Below are 26,007 nucleotides of genomic sequence, written 5' to 3' on the forward strand. Positions count from 1 at the left end.
GCACTCATATTAACAAGACAGAAAAAGCCCATACGCTAATTGTTAATAACTGATAAAGTGCAATGTAAAAATCTGCATTTTTAATGTAAATGATATGGAAGGAATTAATTGCCTATTTAAAGCTGCAGCAAAACATGATTAAAGAAAAGTAGGTTGTAATTATGTAAGCAATAATTATTGTAATGAGGTCTAATTGTGTGGTAAATGAAGATAAGTGAATGTAATCTTGTATAATGTTTCTCTGGAGCTCCCTGTGGACAATCTGTCATGATTTGGGAAGGCTAGATGATGAACACAATGGAGCACCTATACTTACCCGTTCCGAGGAGTTCACAGAAAGAGCAGTGTCCGACGATAATGCACTCTGCCGCCATTCACTAAGATCATGCACCTTCTTCTTCCTGGTGCATGTAAGTGCATTGTCTTTCGACACAATTCGAAAGTTAAATCCCGCGCTCTGTCCAAATCAGTCAGATCATCCGACGGCAAGCCCCCGGATTCAGTGGCGTAACTAGTAGTGGCTGGGCCCCATAGCAGATTTCTACATGGGGCCCCCCTTCCCCTTTAAAAGATATATGCAAATTTATACAGACATATACACACATATAAAGTTCTACACTCATACATTCACTATCCTATACTCGCATCCACATACATACATGTATACACTCATATGCATACATTTATGTAAACAAATACATTTATACACATATATACAAACTCATACAGTATATACACTTCAAATTTGCACACTAACTGTATACTACATACACATTATATACATATAGTATGCATATGTATACTTATACATACAGTATAAACACAACATATACATACAGTGTTTACATACAGTACATACAGCATTTACACACATACATTTAGTATATATAGCATATACACACACGTATAGCATGTACACACATACAGCACATGCATACATTCACACCATATACAAAAACACACATACAGCATTTATATATTATATATACACACACACATAAGCATATATTTACTCATAGACACACACACACATAAGCACTAGCATATATACATATATATATATATATATATATATATATATACACACACACACACACAAGCATATATAGATGCACACATACATACATAAGCATAAATATATGCACACACACACACACATACATACATAAGCATATATATATGCACACACACACACACATACATAAGCATATATATATGCACACACACACATACATACGCATATATATACACGCACACACATACATACGCATATATATACACGCACACACATACATACGCATATATATACACGCACACACATACATAAGCATATATATGCACACACACATACATAAGCATATATATATACACACACACATACACACATAAGCATATATATATGCACACACACACATAAGCATATGGATAAGCAGACACGCACATAAGCATATATATACACGCACAAACATAAGCATATATATATATATATATATATATATATATATATATATATATATACAAAACACACACATTAGCATATATATACAAACACATGTAAATAATAGTACTTACATTTTTGATGTCCAGCATGGTGGCTGTGTAGGCCATCAGCTGGGTGGTTCGGCGTTCGGGCGGGCAGGTGGGTTCGCGGGCGGTTGGCAAGTGCGGGGGGCGGGCGGTTGGCAAGTGCGGGGGGCCGGCGGATGGCAAGCGCGGGGGGGGGGGGGGGGCGGCGGACAGCAAGCGCGGGGGGCCGGCGGATGGCAAGCGCGGGGGGGGGGGCGGCGGACAGCAAGCGCGGGGGGCGGGTGGTTGGCAAGCGCGGGGGGCGGGTGGATGGCAAGCGCGGGGGGCCGGCGGATGGCAAGCGCGGGGGGGGGGGGGCGGCGGACAGCAAGCGCGGGGGGCGGGTGGTTGGCAAGCGCGGGGGGCGGGCGGATGGCAAGCGCGGGGGGCGGGCGGTTGGCAAGTGCGGGGGGCGGGCGGATGTCAAGTGCGGGCGGGGGGCGGACGGATGTCAAGTGCGGGGGGCGGACGGATGTCAAGTGCGGGCGGGGGGCGGACGGATGTCAAGTGCAGGGGGCGGACGGATGTCAAGTGCGGGGGGCGGGCAGCAAGTGCGGGGGGCGCGCGGGGGGATAGTGCGGTGGGGGCGGGCAGTGTGGTCGGAGGTTCCTTGTGCCCGCGGCTGGGAGGGAAGTTCAGTATTCGGGTGGGCAATGCACTATGTCAGTCACGGGGTGGGTGGTCAGTTCCCTTTGTCGGCCGGCGTATGGGAGACTGTTTGGAAGGGAGTAGGCGGGTTAGGCACATGCGGCCGTGCGTCCCCGGGCCCCTTAAGTTCACGGGCCCCGTAGCAACCGCTACGGCTGCTACGGTGGTAGTTACGCCACTGCCCGGATTTCTTTTGTATGAAAGCCGGCGCAGCTGTGGAAAAAAAACATGTGACATAATCCCAGTGCAGACACCTGTTAAATATCTGTCAAGGCCGCGCAAATCCCGAAAACGGTGCAAAGTCCGAGAAAAGTGTGATCCGCGACCCTTAGTAATCAAGCCCCAATGTTCATTCACTTGTTTGGTTACTTTCCTTTCGGTGGACTGTTGTGGTGAAAGAAAATATGAACACTGAATACAGCGGACCCATAGTTACATAGAGACCGCCAGAAGTTTGTTTATCATCAATGAGACACATATATCTTCTATGCCAGATGTGCTAAATGTCGCAAATGACATTTATCATTGTCTAAAATTTGTGACATTTTTTGGCGCAAAAAACTCCTGGCAAAACAATACTTAAGGAAAACTTAGAAAATGGAAAGAAGTGACTTGAGACATTTGTGCAATATTTTTGAGACATTTTTATACCAACTGTCTCAAAGAAGGGAACCATTTAACACAAGGAAAAAGTGAGATAGAAAAATTACCAAAGAAGCAAACGGAGAGAAGACAAAACAAGACAAAACAAACAGAAATAAGATAAATGACCCCCTCTGAGTCACTATTGCAATAATGTGCATTCTTATGACAGTTTCTCTCTCAGTCTCTATAGTAGCTTTGTGACATTTCTAGAGACCCTGACTTCATTCCAAGGTACACGGTCTCTCTCACATTCTCTAATGTTGGCCTGAAATATTCTTTGGGATTCAAACTTTGTAGTCCTGTAACATTCCTAGGGTCACAATATCTCAGTCTCTAATGTAGCCCTGTGACATTCCGCATGATATAGTCTCTTATGTAGACGAGAAATATTCCTAGGGATGTGACATTCCATCTCACAGTCTTTCTTGTTGCCCTGTAGTATTTCTTTAGACCCAGTCTCTATATCAGCTTTGTAACATTTCTATGGAAACAATCAGGGACACTTCTTCATAGGTTCTGGACACTTGTGAATATTCTTATATGCATGGCCTTATCCATTCTAAAACCAACTTTTGAAAATTATGCTAATACACCAGAAGGACTCTTGGGGTTTTTACCCCAAGCAGCAGCTTCACAGGCTGTTATACTGTCTCCCATTCCTCTCTGCTCCCTCAGCACTCCCCCCTCACTCTGTTTGAAGTTATCTCACTGCAGATGAGGATGTTTCAGTACACAGAAGTGCTTCTGCACAGTGTAAGAGGGCTCAGTTAACATCCCAGTAACCTTTCAGTCTCATTAGCATAATTTTAAACGTTGATTTTAGAAGGGAGGAGACCATGGATAACAAATATAAGAAGATTACCACAGCCCTGGTTCCTGGATCTATAAGTAAGTGCCCCTGGTTTACCATGTTTGATTTTGATGGTAGATTTAATTTAGTTTGTATTGCAGCCCTGTTACATGTTCATTCTTTTGATACCATGCCAAGAAAGAATCAGAAACATCTTTGACAGTATAGATTGATTGTGTGATAAATAATGCAGTACGGTAGAGAGAAATACATTTAATCTTCATAAATATATAAATATAACTAGAATCCTTCAGGGCAGGAGTGAGGCAGCGCTTGTAGTAAGCACAGGGGGTCAGCTCGTGATTGTTGCCTCCACTTCTGCTGCGTGACACTTATGCTAAATGGATTATACCTGGCACAGAGCGAGCACAGCCATTCACCATGATCTAAGAGGAGACTTCTATAGATTGCTTGAGGGCTGACAGGGACCTGTGGACACATTTGTGGTCCTGACATTATTTCCTAGGGGACCCTGCCGTATTATATCAAGTGACTGCACCGTGATCTGCACTTATTATCAGACATTTTCATTGATGTATCAGATTATTCAGGGATCTGGGGGTTTCTATTGAAATTGAATAGATATTCTGCATGAGTGGAAATTGCTTTGAGTGTTTGGGGTCTATGCAGTAGATTGTGCTGATTCTCTTCATTTATGTCAGCTTTGTGACTTTTGATTATTGTTTCATCATTTCCTTTTAGGATAAACCTTTATGTTCATGTCTCAATGTAATTCTTTTTAGATTTATTGCACAATAGATGTCATTTGGATTGTTCTGAACTGCTCCAACATAATGGAGAATTACATTCAGCTCCGAACTTTCCCGCTCACTGTGGATTTGTATACCGGTAATTAGCAAATGTGGAGTTCACTTTGTAGAACAATATTGTAAAATTAGGATTAAGTGTATAGGGATTTCCAGCATGTTAGGGAAAGGCTTGACTAAACATTTAATGGGATGCATATTGCTGCTGACAATTGTACATTTGCGGTTAAAATATAAAACTATGCGCTATTAATAAAGATTGATGGTTCATTTAAGATAGTTAGGAAGTGTTTTAGATAGACAATTAAGAAGTACTTTAGAAAGAAACCAATATGTAGCATAAAGGTCTATCCCAGTGGTGGCGAACCTCTGGCACTGGTGGCACTCAGAGCCCTCTTTCTGGGCAACCTTGCCATCACCCCAGGGTAGAGTTTGCCAGACAAGACTCAAGGCCTCTTGCAGTCCCAGGCAGCTCAGGACCCCAGAAGGAAGCTACAATGATAATCCAAACTTCTCCTTCTTTCTACTGTATTGGTGTCCTCAGGTGTCTATACAATTTAAACCTGTGACAGAGCAGGGAGTAATAAATTACTGCTTAAATTGTCGCATTTGGTACTTTGCGAAAAATATGTGGGTTCAGTGGCGTAACTAGAAGAGGTTGGTCCCCATGGCAGATTTCTGAATGGGGCCCCCCTTCCTCTTAAAAAAAATATATAAATATATTTGTAAAATTACGCACATTTATATATCACACTAAAAATACGTAAATTTATATACTTATACACACACTTAAAGCTCTATACTTATACACACATTAATATATATATATATATATATACACACACATACCTACATTATATCCACACACATAAAGCATATACACATCAATACATTTACACCTACAGTAAATACACATTATATAAACACATTATGTATAGCACATATACATTATAAATACAGAGGAAGATTTATCATACGCCGGCGTCGGCGCTCCTGCCCCCCTCCCCCTTGTCACGTCGGATACATCAAGAGGCTTCGGTCTCTTGATGTATCCGGCGGTGGCGAAGCAGGGGGGCAAAACTAAGCCCTGTGCCCAACCACCTCCACCGGCCACCATGCCCCTCTGTGCCCCCTCCCCAACATGTGGCATATTCACAATTTTAATAGCAATTGCATTGCTCAAGAATTTGCGATTGTGTCACAGCTTCTACGCCAAAAAACTGGAATAGAAGCTTTTATAAATCTTCCCCATATAGTATATTTACATAATATATTTAGACATAGAAACCCTATATATATTTACATTATATTTATTACTGTCTGTGTGTGTCTGTGTATATATACATACGGTAATAAATACACCATATACATACATAATGCATACACATACATATAGCATATGCACGCATACGTATATGCACACCATGCATCATATACACACACATACAGCATAAACAGACATACATACAGTATATATACACCATACACACATACATTTAGTATAAACACACCATGCATCATATACACAAACATATACAGCAAATACAGACATACATACAGTATATACACACATACATATATTATATACACACCATACATCATATACACATGTATATGCACACCATACATCATATAAACATGCATATACAGCTTATACAGACATTCATACAGTATTATACACACCATACATCATATACACATGCATATAAAGCATATACAGACATACGTACAGTATATACACACATACATATAGTATATACACACCATGCATCATATGCACAAACATATAAAGCATATACAGACATACATACAGTATATACACACCATACATCATATGCACAAACATATAAAGCATATACAGACATACATACAGTATATACACACAAACACATATAACATACACGCCATACATCATATACACATGCATATACACTCATACAGCATACACATATATATATATACTTACCAGAAGATGTATCTTCTCTGCAGCCGCCTGACTGATCGGCCGATGATTTCTTTTCAGGATCATCCTTCTTCTAGGGCCTAGTCATACTGCTCCTCATTCCCCGGGATGTCCCAGTTCTCTGGTCGGCCTGTGCTGCGCGCTGTGTGGCTGTCATTCCTTGAGGCCCTGTCGGCTCAGCAGTGCTGTAATTGGATGTTACGGCAGGCAGCAGCCGGGGCCTTGCTGCTGCTGTGCGGGCACTGGGGGACACAGCGGGTATCGCGCGGGCCCGTACCCTGTGGAGGAGGAGCGTGAACTCCAGCGCCCGGACCACCCCTCTGACCTGTGCCTCCTCTGCTGCTCCCTGCAGTACAATTTATACGGCAACGCGGAGACCCGATCCCGCACTCCCTTCTTCTGGTGGATCTTTGAAGTGAAGATGTACCACAGTCTGGGGCCGGAGAGCGGGCCCATGGACCTCACGGGCCCCGTAGCAACCGCTACGGCTGCTACGGCGGTAGTTATGCCACTGTGTGGGTTTTAGTTGTAGTTTGGGCACTCGGAGTCTAAAAGGTTTGCCATCACTGGTCTATCCCATATCATTGTACGATATGTGTGATTGCTGGGGATCCCAACTTCCTGTCGATCCTTGGTTGGGACCAGGCTACAATGAACAGAACAATCATAAATTAACAGCTGGCGGAGCCTGCCCTGTTACAGGCTCCGGCTCATTTGCATAGTTTTATAAACATATTGTCAGAAGATTTTTGCCATTCCTGGATATAATAAAAATTATTCCATCTCCTAGTAGAGATAACGAGAAAGTGAGTTATGGCAGTCTACCATAAGTAAATCTGATGGTAGATGTCCTTTAAAATAAATTTCCTTTTAGATATAGGTGTGCATTAAGACCTAGCTTTCAATCACATAAAAAAAGGGTATAATGAAAAGGTCGGGAGAGCAGAATATGTTAAAAAAATACACATTGGTTAAAAAAACTAAAAATAAGGTGCAAAATATTTTTCAAAAATCTATCCAAACACGTCTCCCTACCCCCACCCCCTGGGAGTGGGGCAAGGGGGCAACTTAAAAATCTTAAATGGTAATCCCCATTTTTTTATTTTGATTTGGATTCCACCAGAAAAATTACATTGATTTGACCTGGGCCTTTTTCACTTCTGGTGACAGATGTAGCTGTAATGATCAAAAAATGAAATGTGTGCAAAAGCATTGAAAGAGGGGATATTTCTATAAATACATCAGATCCAAAATCTGAATATGTACAAATGCAATATTTTTCTAAAAGCTATCCAATGTTACCAATTTTTACCAATTTAGAACATTCGAAATGTAAAAAATTTACTACTACAGTCCACATTATTGTCCCTGGGTTACGCTGAATGTGGTTTCTACATAAAAAATTAGATACCCCCCCCCCACCTCACCCCCAGAGGTGGAAAATGCACTGTAGCATCATTGAAAAGATTTGTAAGTAATGTTTCTCACAAATTTTTTTTTTTGTTTTTCAATCAGATGTGTATTTTTCAAGATATCCCTATTTTCTCCATTTTTTTTTTACCCATCTGTCAATGAATACGACTCAAACCATAGATTGAATGAATGTAATTTTCCAGGCAAATCTGAATCTGTAATAAAAAATGGAGGCACCCATTTAAGACTTTAAAGTTGCGCCCTGCCCCACCTCCAGGGTGTAGGAAGCCGAGTTTGCTATCATTGGATAGATTTTTGAAAAATATTTGACAATTACCGTATACACTCGAGTATAAGCCAACCCAAGCATAAGCCAAGGTCCCTAATTTTACCACAAAAACCTGGGAAAACCAATTGACTTGAGTATAAGCCGAGGGTGGGAAATGCATTGGTCATAGCCCCCCCAGTATATAGCCTGCCGGACCCTGCCCCATAGTATATAGCCAGTACCTGCCCCCAGTATATAGCCTGCCAGCCCATATCCCCCAGTATATAGCCAGCCCCCTGCCCCAGTATATAGCCAGCCCCCTGCCCCGAGTATAAGCCGAGTTTGGATTTTCAGCACATTTTTTTTGCTGAAAAACTAGGCTTATACTCAAGTATTATACTCGAGTATAGATTTTTTCTATTCCGATGTGTATTTTGTGAGATATTTGACCACCCCGACCTTTTTGTTACGCCCTGTATGTATACAATATATATACAGGCGGTCCCCTACTTAAGAACACCTGACTTACAGACGACCCCTGGTAACAAACGGACCCCTGGATGTTGGTAATTTACTGTACTTTAGCCTTAGACTACAATAAACAACTGTAACAGTTATTAAAGGTGTCTGCAATTGTTAATCCTGGTTCGTATGACAACCCAACATAAGAGATCTTATTTAACCACATTTTTGTATGATCCTCTCAGAGAGGTATGACTGTGCTGACAATGGAAGCTTTGTAGCATTACAAGGCAATGACAAATGCCTACCATTCTAATAAAGCCTGCGATGGTTCATGTCCCACATCATATATAATGCATTAGACATTATAAACGACACAGAATTTTTCCACTTCTTCCAACCATCTTGTGAAGCAGTCTCATCAAATGAATCTTGTGTAGTAGCTGTGGCTCCCTGCATGTGTTCACATAAGAGAAGATGAGGTTGTACAGTTTAGAAGAACCCCCTGGGTGATACCATGGTTTATAGCGCTTCTGCTTTATGACACTGAACATCAGAGGGGAAGCAGTTTTATTATGGAGTTGTCAATGACCCATGTACATTTGTCGGGGGTATTGCGAGGGCGCATGCGGCTGGGTATTTGTTACTGTTCACTTCTAACACAAAGTCAGTTTTTTTTTTTCCTGAGGAAATCTGCCACAAAGTGAAATGAAAGGGGTTATCGTGCCACGCTCAGGCCTTTGTTGGAGAATTACGCCCCATGATCCGTGGTTGTTATTGACAGATGAACCTCAGCTGTTGTTTTCAGAGTAGTTTTTTTTTTAGAAAAACTAAGGCCAGACTGAAATAAATGTTTTTTTTTTCCAGTCCTAACAAAATACATGACAATAATGCAGACTGTTTTATTGGATGTATTGTACAGTTTTACTAGCGAAGGGAATGTGTGCAACCTATTGTTTATTGCTCCCAAATACATTTTAATACATTTTTGGCGCATCATAATGATCCAAAGGCTGCCCCCCTCCACCGGACAGATCTGTCAAGAGGCCCCGTCTCCTGGGAAATAGGCACAATTACATATATTTTCGGGCTTTTACGACAGAAACTGGTGCACAATCCCTGTACAGGCAGTCCCCGAGTTACGTACAAAATAGGTTCCATAGGTTTGTTCTTAATGTAACTTTGTATGTAAGTTGAAACAGTATATTTTATGATTGCAGTTCCAGACAAAAAATTTTTGCCCCAGTCACAATTGGAGTTTCAAAATTTATTGCTATAATGGGACCAAAGATTCTCAATAAATCTTCATTACAGACACCTTACAGCTGATCATTGTAGTCTGGGACTATAGTAAAGCATCCAGAGAGCTTCACCAGAGGTCAGAGTGGGCAGAGTGGTCTGTCTTTAACTAGGGGTCGCCTGTAAGTCGGGTGACGTTAAGTAGGGGACCATCTGTATTATTTTATAGTAATTTTATAGTAATTAATGTGGTGCACGGTCTGACTCGTACGTTTCATAAAAACACGTGCCAGCAATTTGCACGTTATTTTCAATGCAAAGTCAGACAGAAAACTGGCGCAAACGCTTCAATAAATCTGGCCCAAAGTGTCAGTAATAGTGATGTGTATCGCGCAAGGGCTTAGTTACATACTGTACCTTATAATAATTTATACATGTTTGCCAGAGGTATACATGAAGGAACTGGGCCCCAAAGCAAAATATGTACCCGTTAGATGGCTACCACCATAGTTACGCCCCTGCCTTTTCAGACCATGGGCCGTCACTTATTCCTTCCAGGGGACTTCACTTCCCGTGCTCTCTCCCTGTAAAATTGCTTTGTCTTTGTTTACCATGATTTTGGCAAGGTGCTTCATTTCTTTCACACTGTTCAGAACAGTGTGAAAGTGTGTGCTGGTTATCTCTGTACAGCGCCCTAGAATATGTTTTCACTATAAAGGATATCTGCAGACATACATGCCAAGGTCAGAGCGGATAGATTTGGTTTTACATTTAGCGGGGCCTGATGGAGACTTCATAGAATAACATAGAACAGTGATGGCGAACCTTTTAGAGACCGAGTGCCCAAACTACAACAAAGACCCACTTATTTATCGCTAAGTGCCAACACAGAAATTTAATTTGTGATTTATACTCCCTGTTCTGTCACAGTTTTCATTGATACCAGCACCTGAGGACACCAATAAAGCAGAAAATAGTCCCAGGTACAGCTGTCACTTTAAAATAGCTCTGTGCACAGCAAGTCCTGGGCTGTCTGGGACTGCAGGAAGATACCTAGAGTCATCTCTGGTGATGGCCTGAGTGCCCACAGAAAGGGCTCCGAGTGCCACCTCTGGCACCAGTGCCATAGGTTCGCCATCACTGACATAGAAGATGCCCCCCAGCCCTGCACAAGCCATGAATCTGTCCTGATAAATTCCTTCTGGCTAAGTCCTTACATCCCTGCCCTCCTGATTTTATGATGGGGCCCATTTTAAGGCTCTGATCCAAGTGATTTGCAGATGCCACATCCAGTACAGTCTTCTCTTTGCTATTTTTACAATGCTATAGTTCTTTTCAGCCAGATGGTGTAACGGCTTTTATAAAATTATAACTTAGCGTGAATATTGCCGCCTAGGACGTTTTCCTTTCAGGTTTACATTCCAGAAAAAGGATAATTTGTATGATAATATATACAGAATCTTAAAAGCTCAGTTTATTGATTCAGAACAAAGTCAGGCGGAGGGAAGAGCGCTGTTTGTACAGCTCTATATTTCTTAGGAGATTTGACTGGCTGAAGATTTTACTGCAACCCTGTTCCATACTGTTCCCTGTAATACTGGGAACATGTGCAGCATTTATTCTGCAGTAGCCGGAGGATAGTAATTGAGTAAGTATTGCCAGAGTCTGGGGTGCAGTGAATCAGGTCTTCTCAGAGGTAGCTGTGCACAGGCCAGGCTTTTTTTCATTCAGCTAAAAGCCTCACAATCTAATCTTTGGAAATGACTTTTTATGTGCCGCAGTGTAATTCACATCTTGGAAATCCTTCCCTAAGTTCACTTGCCTAAGCAAAATGCAGCTATTAGTTGTTTTATACCATACTTGTTCAAGAAATGACAAGCTATAAAGAAATGTGCAGCTGAAGGCTTATCTCAGCATTTTATTTCATCACTGCTTAATATGGATCTGTTAACGTTACTCATAAAAATCATCTACACTAATTGTTTCTGATGATACATTATGTTAAGTAAGGCCCTGTTCACATCATGGTACCACCTTGGCATGTGATTGATGTCATGTAGCGGCATCCAACTACCATAGCCTCTGATATTAAAGAAATGTATATTATATGAATGTATATCAGGAGGTTATATTTTTCTAGGTACTGTCTACAATGCAGTTCAATATGTTTTTCAGGAGACTGACATGTACTTTACAGATAGAAGCCATAGAGCCCTGAGGATACCCCCAGTAGCCACATCTGTGTCCTGCCTTACTGTTTCTTCTATGCTAGACACAGGGCCGGATTAAGGAGGGGGGAGGGCAGGGTCCTAACTGGTGGCACCCTCCCCATAATTATTTTCAATAAAGTAAATGTTGCTAGTAATATTTACAGCCCCCCCCCAGTAATGAATATATACAGCTCTCCCCCAATAATGAATATATACAGCTCTGAAGTAACATATACAGAGAGCCACCCTCAGTAACATATATAGCCTCCCAATAATACATAAATGTATACAGAGCCCCCCTACTAATACATAGATATGCACAGCCCCCAATAATACATAGATATATACACAGCACCCAATAATAGATAAATAGACAGCCCCCCAATAACACAGATATATATGCAGCCACCCACAGAATTAGAAAGCTATATATAGAGCTCCCAATAATACTTATAAATATAAACACAGCCCCCCCCATAATACATAGAGACGTACATAGCCCCTCCATAATACATAGATACGTAGAAAGCCCCCCCATAATACATAGATATATACACAGCCACCCCAATAATACAAAGATATATACAAAGCCCCCCCCCCCCCCCCCTATAATACATAGATATACACACAGCCACCACCAGGAATACAAAGATATATACAAAGCCTCCCCAACCTCAGTAATACATAGATGTATACACAGCACCCCAATGATTCATAGACGTATACACAGCCTCCCCAGTAATACATAGATGTATGCACAGCACCCCAATGATTCATAGATGTATATACAGCCTCCCCAGTAATACATAGATGTATACACAGTCCCCTAATAATACATAGATTTATACACAGCCTCCCCAGTAATAGATGTATACACAACCCCCAATGATACATAGATGTATACACAGCCTCCCCAGTAATACAACAATATATACACACTTCCCCAATGATACATAGATGTATACACAGCCCTAAGTATTTAGATATATACTTACCATCTTAATTCCTCTTAAGTCACAAGTTACGTCTGTTATATTCATCTATTGAGTGTTAAGACATTCTGTGGACTGGTTTTTCTTTATTATTTTGTCCTGATATGCAAAGCAATTTCATTCAAATAGGTTGGCCTTAGTTTTCTTCCTAATCCTCTATGGACATTCTGTCCTGCACCATATAATACAATTGTACACGCTCACTGATATCTAACATCACTCTGCAGTCTATGGCGTTATCAGTCCATATCACATATTACAGATGAGGTTAATAACTTTATAATGTGATCTGATCATTTACAGTCTTTGAGGTTTATACACCATTGATTTGTTATCATGACTTGCTGGTCATAAAAATGAAAGTCACTGATCTGTCTTTAACCTCCGTTATAAAGCTCCAGAGATTTGTTGCAGGGCAGGATGTGAATTTTATAATATCATCTTATAATATCATCATTTCTGGGCAATGGACAGTTGTGAAGTTTATTTCTATTCTATTCTCACTGTGTTGCAAATTTAGGATTTAATCAGTATACAAAAAGTGTCTTATTGGTAGACTGTATTTGTATACCTATATTTGCTTATCTATACCTGTGACGTTCCTCTTGTCATTAGTACGTACTACTACATTTCTCTAAGGCCGCATTCACACGACCATAGGGGGACGTATCTAAGGCCGCCGTATATATGTCCCCCATAGGCTGGCAATGGCCGCACGGCGCTGTACGGTACAGCACACGTGCAGCACCATACCGTTCCGTGCTGGGGAAAAGATAGGCCATTTCCTATGTTTTCCTGTAATTCGGCGCCGTGTACCATATATCTCTATGGAGAGGAGCGGGCTTGTGCAGCACTCACCCCCTCCTCCTCTCCCATGCGCCGATGTGTGCCCGCCATGCTATGTTTACGGCAGACACATGTGTGTGTGAATTCGCGATTTTAGAGATCTCTCTTTGGACACCCGGCTACACAGTCAGCCACATGTAGTGGAATTGTCCGACTACTTACCTTCTCATGCACTGCTTTGTGTCTTGGATATGTTACTCCTATTGTAATCATGTTTTTTGCGCTTGCGTGGACCCAAATGACAATTATACTTGTGAGTTTACAAATTCAAATGTTTGTCTATTTTTTTATATGTATCTATTAGAATGTCCATTTTCATTCGTTTTTGCGTCCATGATTTTCAATCTCCAGATCATGAGTTTTCCAGTTGTCCAGGAGATCAACTGATGAAAGGATACATGTCACCAGAAACCCTCTTTCCTCCTCCCTTATGTCCCCATAGAGAATAGTCTTGGCAAGGAGCTTTCATAGTAAAACTAGCTTTTTCCAAAAAAAAGATAATTTAGATCAAAGTTAAGCTTTCTGTTTGCAGAGCTGTGTCCCTAGTCCTCTGGGAGTGGCCAGTGAGAAGTGGGACAGACATGAATGATGTCCTGAGGGGGGAAGCGATGGTGGATGGGGAGATATGGGATACATGGGATGCATGATGGAGTAGTTTCCGAACGGTGGGGGGAAAACCACTCCTCATTGGCCACTCCCATCCGACTCCTGATGACAGGTTCCTTTTAAGGGTGCAACTAAATGGAACGGCCAGAACATGGCCATGATGCTTGTCCGGTCAGCCTGATCAATTATGCAACTGTGACCATAATTCAGTACATAAAACTTACTAAGTAATGATTTTTTTATGAGTTATGGTCACAATTACTTAACTGCATGACAGCCGCATCCTGGCCGCTCCATTGAGTTGCACTCTATATAGCACTTACATATTGTTTTATACATATAGGCTGAGGTGACATAAGAATTAGGAGAAATCTTGTAAGGATCCATAAAACTATGTATACAGGACACAACATCTTCTGATTTCATTGTTGGGTAAGTTCAGATGTTTATATTCTGTAATTATTCTATTGCAGATGCACTTTGAGTGTCACCCTTGAACAGGCTCTTATTCTGGCCAGGAGTCATGGGCTGCCTCCCCGATACATCATGCAAGCGACAGATGTCATGAGAAAACAGGTATGTCAGACATTCCATCTCATCAGCGATCATTCTCATCAGCGATACTAATGAATTCTCAGAAAGCCAGCCCAGATCCATCCAAGTAAAGGGTGGGCTGGCCAGTAGCACTTATTATTTCAATAGCACACCTGTTCATATTCACATGTGAAACTTGTAGTTATATAAATATCAGTTTCTAACCAGACAATGCTGAGCCCAGACTCCAAATTTTTGGAGGTTGGAATTCTCAATTGTTACATGTATTATATCAGATTTCTGGGCTGATTAATTTCACTCAGTTTTCAATTACACTTAACCCTAACATTTACACAGTTATATAAATTTTAAAGGGAACCTGTCAGCAGTTACATAGTCTGTAGCCTCATGGAGCCCAGGCGTTTTAGCCCTGCCTTTGCTCTGTGGAGCAATACTTTATATTGCAGTGCATTGTACTAGTGATACAGACATTGGGCACCCAAGTCCCCAAGAGGGAATATAGAAAAAACAACGGCAATAAAGTTTTTAAAAATGTAAAAAAACAAATATTTAAAAAATGATAACTTTTACATTTTCTATAATAAAAGAATATAGTTTGTGTTACCAGTTTCGGGCCTATTATGGGAAGTATTTAGCATCATGATGAGACATCCCCAATATAATGACTATTATTACCATTAAACTTTGCTCTAAAAAATGAAAAGTGACTTGCTTTTGTTGAGGTAGCTGCATATAAGCGCAAGACAATTGATTTTTAACATTTTTTATAGTCATTTAGCATGCAATCAACTTTAACCCTAAGAGCGATTCTGCTGGTCTAGTTTCCTTTATACATGCAATTTAATTGGATAATTTTAGTGATTTATATCAGAAAACTGGTTCAGAATCTCTGGAAAAGACATCCTGTTGACATCAGCACTTATTGTAATGGATACACCACTAATGCAATTTTTGGCAATGTCTGTTAACACAGATGATTTAATCAATAGTCTTGGCTTTGATCAGAACATACTTTAGTAAGTATATTTTAAAAGCCTGGAGGCTTTAGAGTTTTACGTTTGTTTATAGTGTAGAACATACAATTTTAATTGTTTCATTTCATTTCTAGAAAATGCATCTATATATCACAAAGGCTGTAGCATAAAAAAGCTAATTCTAATTGTTGTAATATGTCTTGCTTAGATGGGCAATCCATAATCTTGAACAACTTAAATATTATTGTAAGAGGTATGCCCTTGTGTGGAACCATGGTACAGAGGGGGCAGACTATGACCACAAAATGTGATGCTAAAATTGTTGTGAGAGCATACCCTTAAATCGGCCATACATGCCATAACTTAATACATGCAGGTCCCAATTTATAGGGCTCTATCTTTTGATACCGCAACTAGAGATGAATGGACTCGATGTTAAGGTTCGGGGTTAAGGTTTGGCCGCATATATTGTAGGATTGGTAGCCAAACAGCCAATCAGCCAAATTGATGCCCCTAGCAACTAGCCATGGATATGATTGGCCAGGGGGACTCGGGGATCCTGTCAATGTCCTGCATACAGGTTCAAAAAAACATGTAGAAATAATCCTAATGACAGGTTCCCTTTTACATTTTTTGATTTTAGAACAATACTTCCCTGTAACAAAATGTTAAAATAAAAATGGAAGAGACTAAAGGGTCAACAAATTTGTTGACCCTATATCACTTCTCTGGCATAGGCCGTCCTTGCGAGGGTGATGCTGTTCTTCAACACATGCAGGACACACCTTGTGATATTACTGTACATTACCAACGACCCATATGATATCATCTCTATGAGGTCACACCATATATATTGTAACTTCTATTATTATCAGCATCTCCTGTCACCCTCAATATATTGTTCTGTAAAACTGATTATATTTCACAAGATTAAAGTACATACAGGCAGTCCCCGGGTTACATGCATAGGTTTGTTCTTAAGTTGAATTTGTATGTAAGTCAGAATTTTTTTTGGTCTCTGAGACAATTGGATTTTAAAAATGTTGGATTGTCATATGAACCAGGATTAACAATAAATCTTAATATCAGAAGTCTGTGATAACTGTTATAGCTGATTATTGTAGCCTAAGGCAAAAGTAAAGAACTTACCAACATCCAGAGGTCCGTTTTTAACTAGGAGTCGGATGTAAGTTGGGTGTTCTTAAGTAGGGGACCAACTGTATTAAAAATGTTGCCATAAATCCAATGAGTTGTTCCTTTTCAATTACATGCAAATTACTTCATTAAGGCGCAAATAATTGTGGTTTTAATGTCATTTAACTTGATGGCAGATTGTTACAATGCATTATGGAAAGCATTAGCATCTCTGTCACTAATGGTATCTATGGAAGGGGACTGAGTGGAGACCATCACCGGGAATATTCCATTTACACTACAGCTTTAACAGCATTGATAAGTTTATGATAATACCTGCTGAAATTAATTCATCTTTTACCAGTATAGTCTTGGAAAAACTTCCATTAATTAATGAAAATGTATAATGCATGTGCGGCCTGTAGTTATGTACTACAATTCTTATCATCCCATAGAAAACCTAGAATCTATTGAAAACGGAAAAAAGTATCATATGTTCTATTTTGTGTATTATGGTTTTCTTATTAAAATGTTATTTTTAATCATTTTTTATTTACCTTCTTTTTCTTGATATGGTTTATTTTGTGATTGTAGGGAGCAAGGGTTCAGAACACGGCTAAGAATTTGGGTGTAAGGGACAGAACTCCAACATCTGCTCCGAGGTACAGTATACACAATACATGATTCGCTCAGTGTAACAAGCTGTACACTTATAGTGTGGCCCACTTGAAGTCTGTGATACTTTCATTAAAGAGAGATAAAATGCATTGATATGTATCAGGCTCCTATGTTGTGCTGGGAAATATGACTATATGGAAATTCCTAGAGAGGGGGTCAGTGAAAAGATCCCAGTTTTCGCACCTATTGATGTAGATCATCTACACCAAGAGAAGACACGAGGCAGCTAAAATCAGAAAGCTGAGACTTAAACATGGAAAACTGTGGCTAGTCTCAATGTTGGAAGCACTTTGGGCCACCAGAGAAAAAAAAATTCGAAGGGCTCATCTTCCGCTATGCAGCTATGTAAACATCCACTTTTAATCGTACTACGAAAAATGCTGCTATTTGTCACAGAGATAAAACATCAGCAATATTTAATAAGTGTTATGAGAAAATCTACCACCAGGATAAAGGATTGAAAACCAAGCACACTGACATACAGGTGCATGCCCCCTCTGGCAGGATCTACTCTTCTTATGCTCTTGTTTTTACAAAAAAAAGGTTTTAAAAAGTATGCAAATTAGTCTGAGGGGCTCCAGGCTCATTTAACATCTATGGAGTACTGAGCCCCTCAGGCTCATTTGCATCATTTGTAAAGGACATCAGAAGCTAAAAGAAGAGCAGATCCCATCAAAGGGGACACAACCCAGTATGTCAGAGTGATGGGTTTAAAATTATTGATCCTGGTGGTAGATTTCCATTAATCCGTTAAGTATAGACCCTAGACTGGTGCCACACCATTGACTCCAATGTTTGTATCTATTTTGGTTGTTTTTTACTGGACCACTGTTAACCGTCTTGTGAAGGATCTATACAATAATTGTGCTAAAACCCTGTCGCACTAGGCGATTCTGATGCATAGTGCCCAACTTCCCCAGCAAAGAGGGATTCTAGATAAAGTGTGCTAACATTGCCTTTACACCACCCCTTGGTATTCCAACACCATATAATGGCCTGCTCGTGGCACCCAAACTGTCCAGGAGTACCGGCATATACTGTATAATGCCTCCCCTTTTATTTTAACCCCCACTTATAATATAATGGGGACTACATTTTCTGTAGTCCCTCACACTGATGCCCCTTTTCTGTAGCCTTCCCACTAATAATATAAACCACTATATCTAGCAAGAGAAAGTATTGCTAAAAAGTGCCTATGTCTTATGGTCCAAAGTCAAGAGGATCCAGCACTGCCAGACCCTCCTAACCACTGTCCTAGAGAATGGATGAAGCGCTGATAAAGCTATATATATCTCCGGAGCCTCTGCACTACTCTTTGCAAGTCCCAGTCTCCGGACACATTTTTTCTTTATGTCCAAAACTGGGGTGCCTCTTATAGTAAGGTACATCTAATAGTCTGAAAAATATGGTAAATGCATTTATTTGGTAAGTAGCAACATGTGTTTTGCTGTGTTAAAAAACACTTGTTGCTATTTATTGGACGCAAGTTTTTAGGTCCAAACAGATTCGGGGAGGAAACTCTAGTAGTGCTTGAAATGCATTTCAAAATTGTGCATTGTGTGAACATCACCGAGTGGCCTAGCATTAGGTAGCATCTCTGCCTCGGCCTGCTCCTCTTCATATTGTGGCACATCACATTTTAGTCACCTGATCTCCTCCTCACATTGTGGTCCCCTCACCTTCTGGTTAAACCAACCTCCCCTTCACATTTAGGCCTCTTCACATTAGAGCCCCCTCACCTTGTGACCTACCACCTACCCCTCACCTTGTGGTTCAACCAACTTCCCCCTCTCGAATAGCCCTCCCCTCTCCTTGTGGCCAACCACATTCTCCTCAAATTATGGCCCCGCTCACCTTCTGGTTCAACAGACTTCCCCCACACATTTAGCACTCCTCACACTTAGACCCCCTCACCTTGTGGCCTACCACCTTCCCCCTCACATTGTGGCCCCTCACCTGCTGGTTCAACCAACCTCCTCCTCACATTTAGCCCCCCCACCCACCTTGTGGCCTCCTCCTTTCCCCTCACAAGGTGGGTTAGCCGCTCCTTGCTGATCTAAGAATAATTTTTGTGCTTTATTATACAAAGGATCCGTTCAGAATGTGTTCTGAGCACCATAAGTCCACATATTTTTCCTAGCAGTGTTGTAAAGATGTGAATAAAGTTGGCACATATTGAAGCTTGCTGCAAAACGTCTTGATACACAAGTCCTTGATTTCTGTGATTGATCCCTGATTGAATAGTAAATGGCATTTGTTAAGATAAACTTTATTCATACAAAACATTGTCACAAGTGCTGATACTAATGTTAGTATGATATAATGTTCCATGTCTGTGATACAATGTTAGGTTTTTTTATGTGTTTTCTGTGGTAAAATAGACAGCTGGAAGAATAAATGTGACTGCAGAGCGGAGGTGACATACATCTTATTATATGATGGGAGAAATCACAGGCTGCATTACAAGATCTATGGCCTGACTCTGCCCGTGTATGAGATGTAGCATCAGACCAAGCCAAGGGACAGGATATTATATGATTACTTATAAAAATAGTAAACATAAAGCGCAATAAAACAGCGTAAAATCAGCAGGGTGCGGGCTGTAATGAAGGAAACTTTGACCAGCCGGCAGAATGATATGTTGATATTACATCTGCAATCATTAATAAAACATGGCCCAGAGAGTGCGCTATTTTTTACTCCTAGTCTCTTCCCATGTGTACATTTTTTCTATTTCCATCTTCTGGTTTCTTATTTAAAGTTCTGGTTTGCAACTTAAAGGGGTTTTCCAAGTTTGCCCTATTCACGGCATAGGAGATAACGAGCTGATTGGTGAGGTTCTTACTGCTGGGTCCAGTATAGATAACTAGAACGTGAGCAATGCGGAGAACGTTCGTACCTTTGGGTGAAGTTAAGAATGCATCCTTTTGCTTAATTTGATAGTATGGGAGTGTCTGAAATTGGCAAGCACATTGCTCGCTTATCTCCGGCACTCACTTAGAAAGTGAATGGGAAAGCTAGATATTGTATTCCCCAATTTCAGACACTCCCATTTTATTTAATGGATCAGAAGGACACATGCTTGACCTGCCACTTCACCCATTTGTGAGAACATTCTCCATTTTTTTGGGTAGTGATTGGTAGTGGTCCCAGTAGTCAGACCCTCACCAATTAGTTCCCGGATAGGGGATACGAAACTAATTTGTTACAAATCCTTTAAAAATGTTATTATCAGAATCACTTAAAAGTGTGGGGTCAGACTAGTGCAGCAGAGAACCTGAGGACTTTTTGGAGGAACCACGCACATGACACAGTGGTGGGCATCTTGTGGTCAGTTCACACAGAGGAGTTTAATGCCAATGGGAGGTCATTGAGTCTTCTTTCTGGCAAATAAGTCTTTTCAAATACCAATGTGTGAACTGACCCTTATTATTTACATGTATTTCCCAAATTACACCAATTGAGGAGCATATTTTCTTCGAATTTGGCCTAAGTTCACACTACCGTTCCCTACTACCTTAAAACAGTAAAAAAAAAGAGGTTTATCGGGGCTTTAAAGTATCAATTGAAAATCCCACTGACATCAATGTAAATTTTATGTCATCTGTTATGTCCCGTTTTGGCAGGAATCTCTTATCCATTTGTAAAAAATGACGGTAGCTGCAGTACTTTTTCCTCTGTTTGAAAAAAAATGTGTGGATAAAGGATTCCTGCATGACCATAAAGGATGACATAAAATTTACATTGATGTCAATGATATTTTTAATTGATACTTTAAACCTCAGTTTATATTTTTTTACAGAGGGAAGGAATGGAGGTGAGGAACAGTAGTGTGAAATGTGCCCTGTGCATGTTGCCATTTGCCTTGTAACAAGGGGAATGGCAACATTGGGGATGGACAACCCAACCTTTTAATCTGTGATTACAGCTATATTGAACTACCAGGACATATAGATTTAAAGGGAATCTGTCAGCAGAAATAAACATCTAATAAAATGCTTTAATTTGTTCTCTAAGAACTTAACACCTTCCAGATCATGTTTTCTCTTTGGTCTAGTGTGGTGGCATAATCCAGAAGATCAACTTTAAAGCATTAAGTGTATTACATTTATATAGTCATAGAGGTGGAGAGTCACTGAAGTCAAGCTCTCCCCACATCAGAACGCCCCCTCTTCTGTGATTGACATCATGAACCAGACTTTAGGAGGCCTATTACTGATGTCCCTGGATGCAGTGCAGTCAATTAGAGCAATGGGGACATTCTGGTTCAGAGAGAAATTGACTTTACTCTTGTCCTTGACTCTATAAAGCCAGTTTACATATAATTTCAAAGTTGGTTTTCTGAATGGTTCCGACATGCTGCACCCTGAAATATGATCAGGAATAAGTTAATCTACTTGATAGAATAGGGCCTACAAATATATCTCTGGAAACCGTCTTTGAAGCACAGCACTCAGCTATCTCTGTCCCATCCCATACAAGTGTTATTTTCACAAGCAGTTTATTACCCAAAATCCCACAATTTATTCCCATCTGATGGATCGTTTAGGATCAGTGGATGCAAGACGTTTTCATCCTATAGTCCATCACTTCAGAAGCAGCAGAGCAAAGCAATATTTATCCGAGGCACCAAAATGAATCTCTTCAATAAAAATGTCACGGCTGAGACCAGCGATTCCCCTCAACCCATGTTTTAATCTGGCTATGAAGCATTTTTGTGATAATTTTACTTTTATTTCCCATCATCTGTATCTGACTGGCTTATCCCTACTGCATCCATCGAGAGCATTAAATCTATAGGAACAGCACCAAATCATAAAGGCAACAGCAGATTTATGAGGGGAAATGAGAGAAAAATCAATGCTGATTATAATATTCTCACATACTACATTAATAGCAGTAGGAGTTGTCTTATTCTTCGCACAAAGTACTAAAAAGTGTAGGGCAGGGGTGACAAACCTATGGCACAGGTGCCAGAGGTGGCACTCAGAGTAATTTTTGTGGGCACTCGGACCATCACCCAAAGACAGAGTTCACCAAATAGGACCAAATCTTCCTGCAGTCCAAGGCAACTTAAGTGACATTTCATTGGCTGTTTCGAACTGCGGGAAAAGTGAGGTGTTGACAGAACTGCAATATCTTTAAAGCTTATCCAGCTGGACACACCTGCAGATAGACCCTGGAGAGAAGCTACAACAAGAGTCTGATTTCTTTCAACTGTATTGGTTGCCTCAGGTGGTCGATTGAAAAATTAGAAAGAACAGGTAACAATAAGTTACTGTATAAAATGCCATGTTGGCACTCCACAGTAAATAAGTGGATTTTGGTTGTAGTTTGGGCACTCTGTCTCCAAAAGGTTCTCCATCACTGGTGTAGGGTTAAACCTTAATGAAAGTATTATGGGATTGCTGGTAATAAGTTCCATATTATATATATATATATATATATATATATATATATATATATATATATATATATATATATCACTAAATGTGCCCCTCCCCCATAGTGCATACCTCAATCTCTATAAAGTGTCATATAGTAGCACTGATACAACCATGTACAGTAGTGCCACATGTAAAGTACCCATATTGTGCCATATGTTTTACTCTGTACTACCAAGCAGTGCCACAAAGTGTCCCAAACATTGTCATACAGTGCCAAATATTCCCTTTCCATATTGAGCTATACTCTCCTCATTCTCCTCTTGCTCTATAACATGATGCCTGCAGATCAGACACTCAATACAATCTGCTCAGCTCCTCCTCCTATAACATGCTGCCTGCAGATAGAACGTTATGTACAATGTGATCAGTTCCTCCTGCTCTATAACATGCTGCCTGCAGATAGAACGTTATGTACAATGTGATCAGCTCCTCCTGCTCTATAACATGTTAAATGTGTATTTTCTTTTTATTCCATGCAATTTGCATCTTTTTTATGTAAAATGTGCAAGTCATCTGATCAAAAAGCTGCAATTTTTTGTGCCTTTTTTCCATGAAAGTGTCTTGCTAACGCAAAGGTTTTGCTTGCAGTTTTGATCCTATTCTTTCTGCCATTCAGCCGATTTGTACCAAAAAATCAAACAATTCAAACAAGGACATCTGCCCTACTAAGATAAATAGGGCACACCTAACACAGAAAACAACTTCTCCAATTTTTAACAACCATTGGAATAGGCATATTACAGGCGCAAATAGAGAGAAAAAAAAAAGAATAACAACTATTAAATTATATTATAAATGACCACTCATGCATACTATGCTAATCTCCTCCTGCCTTATAATATGCTGCCTGCTGATAAAACACGATGTACAATCTGGTGATCACCTCCTGCTCTATAACATGCTGTCTACAGATAGGACACTATGCACAATCTGATCATCTCCCCCTGCTCTATAACATGTTTCCTGCAGATAGGACACTATGTATAATCTGATCATCTCCAACTACTCTTTAACATGCTGTTGCTGATAAAACACTATGTACAATGTGATCGGCTCCTCCAGCTCTATAACATTCTGTCTACAGATAGGACACTGAACAACCTGATCAGCTCCTTCTGCTCTATAACATTCTGCCTGCAGATAGGACACTATGTACAAGCTCCTCCTGCTCTGTAACATGCTACTTTTATATGACACTGCATTTTCATGGTTGCTTCCTTTTGTCTGATATTTAGTTTTATAGTATTTTCTAACGTATCCTACTTATTTACCATTATCCAACATGAGGCAGTTTATGTTGTAGTTTTTATATCTTTAGGATAAATATATAACCATAACCGTGTTTGTGTTACTACTCCAGGTTGTACAGGCTGTGCCAGCCGCCCCCTGCCGATGATGAACCCTGAATGTCTGTCTGAATGGCTGTTCTTGGAAATATGAATATTCAACATATGAGAAGCTGAAACTCCTCTTCTTCCGCGGACAAGACACACCCGATTCCAAGCTAGAAGGGCTAGACGCCAGCGCCATATTTTGTACACTGGAATCCTACTGGATGAAGCACTTACGTGTAAAAAAATCAATTAGGACATTGGATGTTTTTGGATTTTCAAGGGGTTTTTTTCCACGTACAGACAGGACCGACTTTAATATTTGTATTAATTATATGTCAGTGCAAAAGGAAATATATTTCTAAAGGAAGCATTTATATCTACTTTGCTATCAATAAACTGCCGCATATATAATATATGCCATAAATCTGTAGAACGTAAAGCACAGCTCATTATTATTCCATCTGGACTTTCCCTTCAAGACATGACTTGCTAAATAGAAGAAAATGAAGAAATAGAATCTTTATTACTAATTAACACGAGAATAATGTAAAACAATTTGGGCAATACATTAAATATAGATTGAAATTTATAAAGAATATACATTTTGCATTATTTTACTATTTATTTCATTGATTATTAATGAATTTTTAGGTGTAATAAGTAGCAGCCACATTCTTGGCTATGGCTACATTCACATGTGGTTTTTTTTTAATGCGCTCAGCTGACTATATCCATAGACTTACGGATAAGCCTGTACAGTATATGTCACACCTGCAGGGAACACAGTATGGAAAACACGGCAAGCTACATATTTCCATCCTGCTCCATCCTCTTGAGCAAATATTATACATTCAGCAGAGGCCATTGGAGCCTATGGGGGATGGAAGCAAAGTATTGCATCCATCTCAAGCCTCTGCTGAGCATACACTCATGGAGGTCTCCATTGCTGTAACTGCCCATATAAGGACAATTACAGGGATGTCGCTGGGGAAAACATCCTGAATATTGGCATCAACCAATCACTGAGTTGGGAAAAAATACCAATGTTGTTGAATACTGCAGCTTTTACTGAGGGGTTAGGGCTGTAATGCAGTTTAATGCAGAGAATTATTAACGCAGCAGGGTGAGAAAACACACCCTCAGTGCACTTTAAGAAGTATAATACAAATACATTTTTCACAGTCCTGCTTTTCACAAAGATATATGATTAAGCAATTCTATTGCCTAACACTGCACCCTTATACAGTGTCAAAACTGATGACAGATTCACTTAAAAGAGAACCTGTTAGCGGTTTTCACCATATAAAGCTGCAGACAGTGTTAGATGGCAGCCCTGAAGTTCCGTGTGTTGTTAGTAGCAGGACTGTAAAATTGCATGTATATCCAGGATTGCAGCTGGACTTGGAGCAT

At 40.3% G+C, this 26,007-nt stretch overlaps 1 protein-coding gene across 2 annotated transcripts in view; it reads left to right on the forward strand.

The window, feature by feature from the left end:
* Positions 1 to 25,182, forward strand: part of PREX2 (phosphatidylinositol-3,4,5-trisphosphate dependent Rac exchange factor 2) — a 202,097-nt gene extending 176,915 nt beyond the window's left edge. For both annotated transcript variants that reach the window (XM_072151744.1, XM_072151745.1), the window contains exons 38-40: positions 14,949 to 15,051; positions 17,733 to 17,800; positions 24,624 to 25,182. In XM_072151744.1, the coding sequence (XP_072007845.1) occupies positions 14,949 to 15,051; positions 17,733 to 17,800; positions 24,624 to 24,669 (217 nt within the window). In that variant the 3' untranslated portion in view covers positions 24,670 to 25,182. The remainder of the gene's footprint in view (positions 1 to 14,948; positions 15,052 to 17,732; positions 17,801 to 24,623) is intronic.
* Positions 25,183 to 26,007: the final 825 nt, after the last annotated feature.

Source organism: Engystomops pustulosus, chromosome 5 (genome assembly GCF_040894005.1).
Source record: "Engystomops pustulosus chromosome 5, aEngPut4.maternal, whole genome shotgun sequence".
In the NCBI taxonomy this organism is placed as follows: domain Eukaryota; kingdom Metazoa; phylum Chordata; class Amphibia; order Anura; family Leptodactylidae; genus Engystomops; species Engystomops pustulosus.